Raw genomic sequence first — 13,989 nt, forward strand, 5'->3', positions numbered from 1 at the left:
TTCGTACACCCCTGTTTGCAGCAGTATTATCCACAAGAGCCAAAAAGTAGAAGTAAGGGGCTGGAGTGATAGTTCATCAGGTAGGATGATTGCCTTGCAACCAGTCAACCCATGTTTGATCCCCAGCATCCCATATGGTACCCCAAGCACCGCCAGGAGTAATTCCTAAATGCAGAGCCAGGAGTAATCCCTGAGCATCACTGGGTGTGACCCAAAAAGAAAAAAAAAGAAGTAAATGTAACCCAAGTGTCCACGGTTAGATGAATGGATAAACATAGAAGAATATTAGCATATTATTCAATCTTTAAACGAAAAGAAGTTCGGCAGTCAAAGAGATAGCATAGCAGATAGGGCACTTGCCTTGCACATAATGGTTTTGATCCCCGTCACCCTATATAGTCCCTTGCGCCCACCAGGAGTGATCCCTGAGCACTGCCAGATGTGTCTCCCACCGCAAAAATGGAAAGAAATTCTTACGTATACTAACACATAGAGAAATCTTGGGGACATTATGCTATGAGAATCAAGACAGATATTGCATGGTCTCCTGTGCATGCTTCCTAAAGTCAGATTAAGTTTCCTGGGACATATGAGATGGAGGAGAAGGAGTTGTTTCATGGCCGCAGGGTTTCATTTATTTTTCTTTATTTTCTGGATGATTTTTGCTACTGTCCTCCCCCTTCTTCCCCTCCCCCCCCCACACATACCCACCGATACTTGACAGAGCACAGGGCTTACTCTTGACTCTGAGCTCTGGAGACCATATACGTATATTACAGTCAGCAAGTAAGTACCTACCCAGGTGTGTTGAATACTTCACATTGGAGTATTAAATATATTGACGTTGTTCCCATAACAGTGTGAATGTATTTCATATACCAGAGTATACAATTTTGAATAGTTATGGTGGTCAATTTTGTTTTGTGTATTTCACAATGGAAAACTAATGACAAAAAAAGAGCCTTTTTAAAAGTTACAATATAAGACTCACATGCATTTTAATTAGATTGCATTTAAAATGTAGATGGGAATGCACCTGTTCCAGAAATGTCTGCACTGTTACTGGAATATTTTCAAACCTTTTGCCTATCGAGGGAAATTACGTGCTTTTGCTCTATGGAAGTGCTTAAAGGGCTGAAAATTTGACACCCAGATGAAAAGGAGAAAAATGAAAATCAACTAATTTCCCATCCTGTCAACTATATTCCTCTCTGCAGTTTATGATATTCTGTATGTTCTAAGGATATATACTGAAGTCTTACTTCCTAGGGGAGAAAATTATGCCTCTGGGACAGCCAGTTCAGTTGTGCTTGGAGCTACCCTGGAGCTATTCCTTTCAAGAAGTGAAATAATTTGGAGCTGTAAAGAGTAACTATATGTGCCATTCATTGCAGCTTAGTCAAATCAGACACTGCATTTCGATAGAAATAAGATATTTTATAGTACAGAAAATATTTAGGAACATTATTTTCATGTGCCAAATAAGAAAGGCACAAAGATTTATCTATGATGAGAAGTTTATAGTAACTATCTGCAGGCAGTGGTAATTAAATACTGATCATCTCAGACAGTAAATATCTTTGATCTGATTATTATTTCATATCCCAATTGACTTATGACTTTGAACTATTTAAAATGCTTCATCCATATTTAAAAAAAACTCAGACTAAAATAAAAAGACACTCAACTGACTGGGAAAAAAAGTATTTGTCCATGATAATTCAGATGAAAGACCAACATGCAACATCTATAAAGAACATTTGTTTGTTTATTTATTTATTTATTTATTTATTGCTTTTTGGGTTACACCTGGCAAAGCACAGGAGTTACTCCTGGCTCTGCACTCAGGAATCACTCCTAGTGGTGCTCAGGGGACCATATGGGATGCTGGGAATCGAACCCGGGTCGGCCATGTGCAAGGCAAATATCCTACCTGCTGTACTATCATTCCAGCCCTATAAAGAACTTTTAGAGCTCAGCAAAAAATAACAACAAAAATCAATACCCCATCAAAAAATAGGAAGAAGAGATGAACAGACAATGCTATGAAGAAGACACATGGATGGCAAACAAGCTATGAAAACATGTTCATTATCACTCATATTATGAAATACATATCAAAACACCAATGAATGCCAATGAGTGAGAATGGCATATCTATATATCTGTCTGTCACTGTCACTGTCCTTCTGCTGTTCATCGATTTGCTCGAGTGGGCCCAGTAATGTTTCCATTGTGAGACTTGTTGTTACTGTGTTTGGCATATTGAATATGTCACGAGTAGCTTGCCAGACTTTGGCGTGCAGGCTAGATACTCTCGGTAGCTTGCCAGGCTCTCCAAGAGGGGTGAAAGAATTGAACCCGGCTCGACTGGGCCGGCCGCGTGCAAGGCAAACGCCCTACCACTGTGCTATCGGTCTAGCCCTGTCTATCTATAATATTTCTATCTATCTACCTATATCTATCTATATCTATATACTCAAAACAACTGAAAACAGCAAATGTTGGATGTGGTGAAAAAGGAATTCACTGCAAGTGCGAATGTCACCTAATACAGTCTCTATAGCAAACAACACAGAGACTTCTCACAAAATTAGGAATGTATCTGCTATTTAAGCTAGCTATTTTATTTCTAGGTATTTATCCCCAAGACACAAGACTTTAATTTGAAGATATATACCATGTTCAGCGCAGTTATTAATAAAAGAGTCAGGATATGGAAACAACCTAAATGTCTAAATATAGGGCGTGGGCAAAGTCATAAATATATAAAAAGGTATACTATGCAGTCACTAGAAAAAATAATATCTCACCACTCACAACAACCTGGATGGAATTTGAGAGTATTGTACTGAACAAAATTAGCCAGAGAAAGAAAGCTCAGTATAAAATGAATTCACTCATTTGTAGTATATCTAAAAACAAACCAAAGGTATGGAAAATATCAGTTAATAATAAACATCAGAGACTAGAACACAGATAGAAGAGTTCTAGGTGAGGGGTCAAGGGTGAGGGGAATAAACAAATAGGCTGTCAGGAAATAACACTGAAACCTAAGTGGGAGGCCTGGAGCACATGGGTGATGTTAAGGGAGGTCACAGTATGCACCCAAACCATAACTAACAATTAACACATAACGAGGCCAGGGGTGGGAGGGAGGGAACATTGGACTGGAGTCCATGGCGGGATGTGGGGAGGTCACTAGTACTTTGCTGGTAGGAATGAGTGGTATCCTATGCCTCCATCCCCCAAACTTGAACACTACTTTAATTCTGTCACCTAAATTATTATAAAAATATATTAATAAAAATTTTAAATGAATAAAATTCTACATACTAAACTTACTGCTATGAGAAATATTCTATTATGTAATAGATCTAATCATCTTCTGAGCTGTAACAACATGTTTGACACTCCATTGGTTCCTTTGATTTTTTTCCTCATAGCAAATATGATTAGAAGCTTGAAATGAATAGGTGGCGGGTCTTCCTGCCACATCATCATCTTACTCTGGATATTTCTTAAATAAAATGATATTTTTTTAAATAAAATGATGCCCAGAAAAAAATATAATTTCTTAAAACTGAATAATGACCCGAGTAGACATGTCTCTAAAGAAGACACATAAGTGGACAATAGGTTCATGAAAAGATATTCAATATCATTAGATAGCAGAAAAACACAAATCAAAGTTACAGTGAGATAAAACCTCAGAATTGTTGTCATCAAAAAGACAGGAGATAACAGAGGTGTGGATGTGAAGCAAAGGGAAACCTACCATGCTGATAGTGCTAACTGATAGTGTGAATTGCTATGGATAACACTACGGAGGACTCCCTCAAAATCAAACTTAAATGATTGCATTTATTTATTATTTATTTATTTATTTACTTTGGCTTTAGGGGCTCACATCCGGTGATGCTCAAAGGTTACTTTTGGCTCTGTACTCAGGAATTACTCCTGGTAGTGTTCAGGGGACCAATTGGGATGCCTGGGATGAAACCCCAGTCGACCATGGGCAAGGCAAATGCCTTACTGCTGTATTATCGCTCTGGACTCCAAAATCAAAATTACAAAATGATCCAGAAAATAATCCAAAATTACAAAATGATCCCATTTGTGGGATTATATCCAGAGAAAATGAAATGAAAACATTCAAAAAACTATCTGTAATTTCATGATCACAGTAGATCGATTTACAAGAGTCAAGACCTGCAAACCACCTAAGTGTTTATCAGTGGATGAACAAAGAGGCTGTAAGATATATGGATATATTTGTGTAAGAATAGTATTCAAATATAAAAATCATGAGAATCTACCATTTCCAACAACATGAGTGGACCATGGTGGTGTTAGACTAAGTGAGATTCTACCTTCAATCCCGACACAAAATATAATGAAATAACAAAATGTGCATCAACATTTTACATGTTTCATTGATCAATAATGACCAAAATATATTCAGAAAATTATAACTCTGACTGGCAGGGCCTGAGGGTTGGAGGAGGGGTGAAGTGGACTGCGGCCAGAGAAAGGTAATGGTGGGCTGAAAAACCACCCACAGCCTTATGAATCTCCACTAACAGAGACTAACCCTGGCCATGGCACAAGGCAGCTGAGTGCTCTTCCATAGTCAGGGGTAAAGAGGAGTCCCACCAGCATTTTAGGCTAAGGTGGTTGACAGACAGTTTCCAGCTCCAGGTAAAACAAATACATCTTCTACCCCTCAGCGCATCGGCCATTCCCTTAGACTCAGAGAGGAGGTATGATTCAGAAAGTATGAACGACTGGGTCTGCTGTGCATGTTGGCCCAATCCCAGGGACTGAGGCTATGGGATTAGGCTGTGAGCCAGCAGAGGCCCGCTCCCCTTTGTATTGCAGAGTGGCAGCCAAGCTGGAAAGAATCCTTTTTTTTTTTTTAGTTTCAAAGGCTCTGTGTGAGAATGGTGACATGAAACTGAATTATTATCCAGGTTATCATTAGCACTGTAGTACGGTCCTCCCATTGTTCATCGATTTGCTCGAGCAGGCATCAGTAACATCTCCACTGAAAGATTTGTTACTATTTTTGGCATATCGAATATGCCACGGGGAGCTTGCCAGACTCTGCTGTGTGGACGAGATACTCTCAGTAGCTTGCTGGGCTCTCCAAGAGGGAGGGAGGAATCGAACGCAGGTCAGCTGCATTCAAGACAAATGCCCTACTTCCTGTGCTATCGCTCCAGCATTATTGTTATTATTATTATTCATGCCCAAACAAAACCAGATCCTTGGACATAGCCTTCACAGTTGCACCAGATGTAATGAAGAAGCAGAGGAGATCACCCAAATTAATGAATGAAGACAAAAGTCCAAAGGTTTTGAGGACCCAAGAACTCTATAGCCTGTTAGATGATGACTTGAAAGTGACAATGCAAGGATGAGCAATACATTTAGGTAGACAACAGAATTCTCTAAAAAAGAGAAAATAGGAATGGATATGAGAAAAATGCAATCTGAAGTCACTGAACTGAAGAGCCTCATAGGTTAACTAAATAAAATTCACTCCATAGACCCAGCAGCAGAATGACAGAAGTCAAGAACAATCAATGTGTTAGAAGATAAGTTACATGAAATCAATAAAGAACAGAAGAAACAAAAAGAATGAAAAGAAATGAGGACATCAGAGACTTCAGGGATAACTTTAATAGAAATAATATTCAAGTTTTAGGACTTGTTGAGGGAGAGGAAAGAGAAAACGGAAAAAATTGGTTGAGGCAATTATAACTGACTTCTTTCTCACTCTCAGAATTGAATCATATACCCAAATCAGAGAAGTTTAGAGTTCCAAACAAAATAAACCTAATAGAAGTACTCCAATATATGTTGTAATTAAATTACAAAAGTCAAATATAAAGATAGAATACTTTGATAACAAGATAAAAGAAACATACATATAAAAGATTCACAGCAGATCTATCAAATGAAACTACAGTCTGACATAGCAAACCCATTGGATAAAATAAACATCTCAACTGGAATACTATATCCAGCTAGAATATCATTCAAATATGAAGAAGTAACACAAAGCTTACAAACAAACAAGAGTTAAATAAATTCATGCTTAAACTAGCTTTGTGAGATTCACTAAATGGTCTAATTTGAAAGGGAAAGAAGCCCTATTTGGGGAGTAGTATGACACACACACACATACACACAAAATAAACATAAAATGGGGGAAAGAAGTAGAGGAATAATGGTGTGGTACATTGAACTTAAAACGCACTTATTTTGTATGTAAGAGGGGATACAGAACCAGTATTCAGAGATAAATTGCATGGAAATCTCTAGAAAAACATACAAAGAGGACACATTAAAGAAGATGCCATTAGAGCTTGATCAGTGCATAAAAGGCAGATATCAAAGCATGGGGTAAGAAAACGAAAGATGACCAAAGAATTAAATACAAACTTCACAAACACGATGGCCCCATATAAAATGATAGCAATAAATCTCCTCATTTTAATGATGTCACTTAACATTAATGATCTTAACAGACCCTGAAAGTTTTTCTGAAAACTGAATTTGCTAAGTAGGAGAGGAATGTAATAAAGGAGATCTAGAGACAGTGGTAGATGATGGTGGTATTCTGGTGGCAGATGTGGTACAGAAATCCTGTAGTCTTAAAACATTAATATTAATACTATTGTAAATCACAGGAAGTAAGTTAACAAAAAGATATCATTATAGTGAGGAGGAAAAATGGAAGAATAGCATGCTTTGATTAAAACAGTGTGATGAGAAAGAAAAAAAATGTCATCAAGCTATGATAAGCATTTAGCATTTTTGTACACTCTAAATCACCATAAATGAAGTCTTGGAAAGGGGGTAAACCTAAGTAACTGTCAGAATCATGATAGTAATTGCCAAGGTGGGAAAAGTAGAGGAAAAAAGTGTTATCTTTATTTTGAAACTCTGGAAGTTTCTCTTCACTCTTTCAATGATGACTACCAACTCTTCTCTGTGTGTCAGACACTATACAGGTACCATAGAGACAACAGTGAAAAACTGGGGATGAGCCTCATAGAACATGTACTCTTGGAATAAATGGATTCTGGAAACTGCAGAGAGCAGTCGTGATTATTACAACTGACAATAGCTGCCTACCCAGAGGGCAGAAGAGTAGTTCATTTCCACCTCAGTGGTTTCTAGAATCGTGTAATCCTCACAGGAGAAGTTTATTAAAAATGTGGAAGCTACTTAAATGATTCTTAATTCCATTCCCCTCACATTAGTATAAATGGCTGAGAATGCCTGGTTTTCATTTCCCTAGTGTAGGCTGATTATAAATTGAGAACTACAAAGAGGAATGGTCCAGGAAATGCAATTACATCACCGGTGTTCTATGTTTTAATATCATTTGTTCCTACGTTCATGCCCAGTTTTGACTATGTGCTAGATGTGTTGTGTCCAAGATGCAAAAGGCATAATTTTATCAGATTTCACATGCAGAGAGATAAACAGACCTTTTATATATAAAAAGTCTGTGATGTCAAATAATAAGTAGCCAGAGTCAGCAATCTTGTCATTAGGACTCTTCCTTATGCCTCCTACTATGCCGGCTGCAATGAATGTCTAACCTAACCTCCTACAATACTCTTAAAAATGTCTTTTATTTCTTTTATTTCTTTGCCATTCCACACTGCAAAGCACACTCTCTCTGCTTAGATAACTGCACATAGAACCAACTTGGTTTTTCTTAGATCTTTCCCTTACTAACGGTGTTTTGCAAGCATCCTATACTAGTAGACCAACACTGGGTTGTGAATCAATAGTTGGAAACAGCTAAGAGATTATTTTCTTCAGATTCACAACTTTCAGAGTTACACTCAGATTTCTGAATAACTCTAAAGAAGTCTTTGGGATCCAGGCCTCATTTCTCTACAGACCCTTTTCCTGCCTTTGGCAATGAGATTTTATGCTCCAGCTAGAGGCATGACTCCAGGTTACTTATATCTGTGATTCACTCTTGCCCTCTGTCTTCTTACAAAAGTATCCCCGGAGTACCCCATCCTAAAGGGTCTGAAGAATGCAGAGTATACATTATCAACCTCACAAATTTTTTTCTCTCTACCACTATCCTTTGCAATAGAGTTAGATATACCATCACTATACAAAAAATATCCTATCATTCTACATAATACAATATTATCTGAATGTGTTATAATTATTGGTCTATTTTCTTAACTCCTCCACTGAATTGATTATAAGGATGCAGGGACGAGAGATTACATCTTTTGAAGAAATTGATTAGTGTTATGGGAACACAGTTGCAAGAAGGATTAAATGAATAAATAAAAATTGTATGTGCCCAGTCACTATCAAGGCTAGGAAACAGAGAAATGTGATACTCCAAGATTAAAGGAGTGACATTTACTAGTTCTTAATGGATGAGGAAGAATTTTTCAGATGAATGCATAAATTCTTTCTCATTTGCACAATGAAAGATAGTGCTAAATTACGGTTCTTAGAAATTTTGGTCTGGTGGAAAACAAGAAATAAAATGCTAGGTAATCTAACTAGCATATTTATTTGTAATATACATGGACATAATGTTGTGGATGCCTGCTTAATTATACCATGTTGACTAAAGAATAAGTCATCATGCTTGCCCTGAATGAGTCAGTTCTAATTTTACCTTATCCCTGGCTACATAAATCCAATTAAACTCCTGTTCTTACTAGGAAAGCTGTTTTCCAAATTTAATAGGCCTATTTAAGAAACAAAGTGAATTCCATGATAACCTCTACACTACACATATGAGTTTAAACAAAGAATAATAGACAAATAAACATGAACTAATTCAAGCAAACTTCAGAGTTTAAATTTTTCAGTTGCTTTTCCTTCCTTTGTTCAACATCATGCATTTTAATATGATTTATTAGCTTCTGCTTCTGCGGTCATAAAAAAAAAAGAAAATGAGTCTGGGACTTTTGTATACTGTGAGGTCTGAAACATAAACTTTGCAAATCAACTCTTACTAGTTTTTAAAACTAAGTAAGTTCCAAAGTAGAAACCATATTATGAATGCTTTTTTGCATTATGAACTTAGCAAAATAGCTATTATTAGCCATTCTTTTATGTGCATACTATAATTAGGCTCTTCTGGATCATTTTGAGGAGAGACAGCTACTGATTAAAAACAAAACACTATTCTCCAGCACCAGAACACTTTTATCACCCTTCCCCCCCCTCCCCCCAACAATTTAGAAACAAAATAGGTTAAGTATTTATGAAGATACTAACTTAAAACTTAAACTGAATATATGTCTTGCCATAGAATTATAGAAGTTTTGAGAGTTATGTTTTTCTTGCAAGGCTTACTTTTGTTTTCAGGACATCAGGAAGTGGAGGGAAGTAATCCTCATAGGAACCATTTCGAAGAAAAGATTTTTTAAATCGAATTGTGGACTGAAGAAGTCTTAAATTTTCTGTAAAGGAGGGCAGAAGCGTTACTTTTATGAGTTGCAAGGTCATTTAGAAAACCAATTTGAAAGACAACTTTACCCTAATTTATTACTGGGTTTTTTTTCCTAAGGTAATATTCTATTCAATCTAAATATAAGACAAGTGAAAAAGTTAACCTTCCCTTGAACCATGAAGACTATAGAATTTATTATTTTAAAAATATTCATTGATAGTCTAGTTATAGACAAATATATTTCTAGCAAAGGAGCTACACAGTTTTGACATTTTGTAAGCTGAATATGCTTTTATTTCTGGTTTTTGGACATACTATTCTGCTGAAGTGTTTATAGTAGACGAGGTTGCATAATCACTCTGACAGATATGCACTTCCAACCTTGATTAATTTATGCATGGTAAAAGAGATCACGCTTAAATATTTCTTGTGCCTATTGCTTGTCATTAAGTCTGCAAAAACTATTCCAAGTAGGAAGAGTAAATGTATAGTTCCTAGAAAATGTGAGAAAAGTAGATATTCTTTTATTTAAAGAAATGAGTTGATTAACTACAACCTTCATGGTTACCCATCTAGGTGGAAAATTAAAAACAAAGTGTTTAAGTGAAGTAGGGAGAAGTAATCCGTCACAAAATCCCTTTGTTTATGTAATTTGCACATCTGCCTTTGGAAATCTGCATTACCATCCTACTGGATTTTTGAAACTAAGATTATTTAAAGTCATAAAAAAGAAATTGTCAAGAAGGATTTTGAGTCCCTAATGATTCTAAGACAATTGAAAAGTTTTTCAAGGTGGCTATTATCACATTATCTGTTTTATAGTCATTGTACATTAGAGTTTGTTCAGGTGCCAGACTGCTCAAGCTGCAGTCAAAAAAATAATAGTAACATAAAATGATTAAATATTTCCTTCCTATATCAAGCACCAGAGTGAAACTGATACATTTGGAAGCTCAGATTGATTTTTTTTCTTTTTTAAGCAGACATCTTAAGAGACTTATGACTTTCGGGCCAAGTCAGAAACCAGGAGCAGTATTTTAAGCATTCAGAAGAGAATTACCTTGTGATCCCCTGGCCAAATTGTCAGTGATATTTCTCACACATGCCAAGTAAGGAAAGTAAGGGCTATCTGCTGATACATTTAAAAGTGCATCTTCAAAGTTTTCCAGTATAAGTAGCCTAGAGATATGAAAAAGAATAGAGAAATTAATCCCATAAAAATAAGGAAAAGACATTTTGTTGAGATAATGTTTGACCAGAGTGGATTTAGAAGTGATGTGAAGGGTCAGAGTGATAGTGAAGTGAGAAGGGCATTTGCTTTGCATGTGGCAGACCTGGGTTTGATCTCTGGCACTGCATATGGTCCCGCAAGCACCACCAGGAGTAATTCAGAGCCAGGAGTAACCCCTGAGTATTACCATCATGTCTGTATCTCACTATTTTAATATTCAGTCTCAAGTGATAGTAATTCTGGGCACATTTATACCAAAACAAAACCACTAGGTTTACAGTTGCCAAATAAAACACAGGACACCCCAGTGAACTTGAAATAATGAATGATTCTTCAATGTAAACATGTCCCACATGTTGCTTATTTCCTTCCTTTTTATTTCCCTCTAAACCTGACAACCACCTGTGGTTCAATTTCTTATTTTGTCAAAGGAGTGGTAGGACATTACATGATCTGCTTTATTCCTTCTACCTAGGAAACACCTTAGATAAAGTCACATTCATTTCATGGTGCTGAAGAAGTACTAGATAGTTACTAACAAATATAAGCTCCTGTATCTTTGTTTAAAAACTAATTTAGTGTTCCTAAATTACTTTTTTACTTTTCTTTGATGTTGACTGGTATGTAAGTTCGTGATACAAGGTCTTTGAGGCCTATGTGTAGGAGTAAGTGCATGTGTTGTATATATGCCCTGGTGCTTCCACTGTGAGGCTGCATCAGAATTTGTTTTAAAATATCTTCACTTACTGTTTATTATTGAAGTTATGTATATCAGAGAGAGAATAAATGTACATGGATGACTTGGGGATCATCCACTTGAAATTGAATGGCATGCACACAAATTAATTAGTTATAGCAGATATTTAAGTTGGATTTTTATTCAAGTATTAGCAGGGGAGAGATTTCAAATTCCCTCAAAGAGCATTTGATAAATAATGAGACAAAACATGCAAATGCTCAAAGTTCAAGACAGCCAAATGCAGTATTATTATTATTATCAGTCTCTGGTCAAGGGATGCCTACATAAAAGCATGCTATTTTGATAATGTAGGTGCTGCTTTTTAAAAACTTGGGACTAAAAATTTGATTCAGTGATGGTCAGCTATCTAAACCAACTAGATAACTTATTGTTTTGTGCTCTGGCTGCTAAGTTGGCTTCTATTGATATGGGTGGGGTTTTTTTTCTCCCCTTCTGTAGCTCCTGAAGAATCCTGGCATAGTGGTTAAACACTTATAAGACACAGAAAAAAATATCTGCATTAACACAGTACAAGTATCAGGATCTTTAGACATGGTTTAACTGCACTGGATCCTTGAGGAACTTTAAAATCCATTTATTCCATTTTTGTCTGGTGCAATGAGGATTGATTTTGAGATAAACATAGTTCCTTTGTGAGCAACTTCAAAGAATGATCCAATTCATTTTTTATCCTTCTCCCTGCTTACTCTTGCCTCCAACCCATACAGATAATTGAATGGCTATATTTTAAATTATACATTTGAGTTAATAGTCATTGTAAGGATAAGCAAAAGAAAAACAAGAAACTGCAAAGATGTTACACATTTATCTGAGAAATGCTCATGGCAGCATCTCTAGCATGGTTCATGCTGGACAATTTTACTTCCCCTCTCCTTCATCTTTTCTTCTCACAATTTTGTCTTCCCTAGGTCATGGATATTACAACACAGAGACGTTTTCATTTTAAATCAATAGCAAAATATTGGTCTATCCCTCCAGGTGGGATTGATTACATAAGAGAGCCTCCTGATGTGTTTCAAAGATAAAAAAAAAAGAGGATTATTGGGCTAAAAAGAAGACACCTTGAAATATCATGTAAGCGGTTCTTACTTTCATTTGATGGCCAAGATTTTCAAGATTGAATTTAAAATACTTCAAAAGTTAAGATCCCATAGCTGCTGCATAGATGTTAGGGCATAAACATCCAATTATTTCTTTGAGTCATTTACTTTATGTATTCTTTACTTTCAATCATATTTACTTCCAGGAATGATAATTAAAGATAAGCTATGGATGTGTATAGTCATCTGTGTGTGTGCACGCACGTACACACACACACACACACACACAAACACACTAAAATAATGATCTTAGAATAAAAACAGTAAGAAGGAGAAAAAATTATGAGGAAAAAATTTTGAGTTTTTAAAGATATATTGAAAATATTTAGAAAAATACTTTCTAAAACGATTTTAGAAAAGTGTCATATCCCCAAAGATTTATGCCAAGCATTGCAGCTTTGTGATTATTTTAAAGGGAATAGAAATAAATCCCAAAGATATCCCTTAATTTCATCACTCTCAGTAAGAAGCATCTTAAAATATTGAATTTTTTCTAATAAACTGTCAGCTAGCTGTCAGCAACTAACTCTGTTTGCTAAGGAATTTGAAGGTCTAAGTACTGGCATTATCAATGCTCCAGATGTCTTGAGGCTCTAGTAAAGATACCTGTACTCAGAAATAAGCCATCTAATTGTCTCAATTCAAAGTTACAAAAAAAAATGATAACTATACTGGAAATGTGCATAATGGGAGGGTGGGGAGGACATTTGCCTTGCATGTGACTGACCCAGGTTTGATTTCTGGCACTACGTATGTTCCTCAGTCCTGCCAAGAATAAGCCCTGTGCACCAATAGTATTGCACCAAACCACCCAAAACCAAATAAACAAAAATCAATTTGGGACACTGCATCCAGTTAGAGGGAAAGTGCCCCTGGCTACTGAACTGCTGTAGGAGAAGCACCTCAGTCCCCTTTGGAGAAGGAATAAGTGAAAACAGTCCAAGAGGTGGGAAGTTTATGAAAAGATTCACCAAAAATTTATCCAGAGTTGAAGAACATTCCATTAAAATAATTGGAAAGTATATAAGCTACATAGAATCTATTTTAGAAAAGGAAACATGTTTAAAAATAAGCCAAATAATTTGTCTTCACCTGTACAAATTTCCTTGTAGCACTAAAAGGTATCCTTGAGGACTAAAGTCAGAAGAATATCAACAGTATAATTTATCAAGCCCAAACAACCTTTATGTGTTGAGGCCATCTAGTCTGTAAATCTGTCTTGAACTCTAGGAATTTATTCCCATTAATTTCAACCAGTAGCCACTTGTATTTTCTACCATGATTATTATAGCTACTTCAGGGAACTTCTAGCATCTGTGGTCCTTACAAGTCAAGGTTGCTGCTATCATTTGTTTATCTATTCCTGGGACAACATTTATGCCCCTAAAAGAGTCCAACATTAAATTACCCAGAAGCAATTTTGTCTACCTAAACAAGA

General features: G+C 36.2%; 1 protein-coding gene across 1 annotated transcript in view; it reads right to left on the minus strand.

Annotated features, from left to right (window-relative positions):
* ABCA12 (ATP binding cassette subfamily A member 12) overlaps nt 1-13,989 on the minus strand; it is a 194,711-nt gene that overhangs the window by 87,209 nt on the left and 93,513 nt on the right. The window contains exons 10-11 of the mRNA XM_056111825.1: nt 10,521-10,639; nt 9,364-9,470 (exon numbers count right to left, since the gene is read on the minus strand). Coding sequence (XP_055967800.1) covers nt 9,364-9,470; nt 10,521-10,639 — 226 coding nt within the window. The remainder of the gene's footprint in view (nt 1-9,363; nt 9,471-10,520; nt 10,640-13,989) is intronic.

The sequence above is a fragment of the Sorex fumeus genome, unplaced genomic scaffold (genome assembly GCF_029834395.1).
Source record: "Sorex fumeus unplaced genomic scaffold, SorFum_2.1 ptg000014l, whole genome shotgun sequence".
In the NCBI taxonomy this organism is placed as follows: domain Eukaryota; kingdom Metazoa; phylum Chordata; class Mammalia; order Eulipotyphla; family Soricidae; genus Sorex; species Sorex fumeus.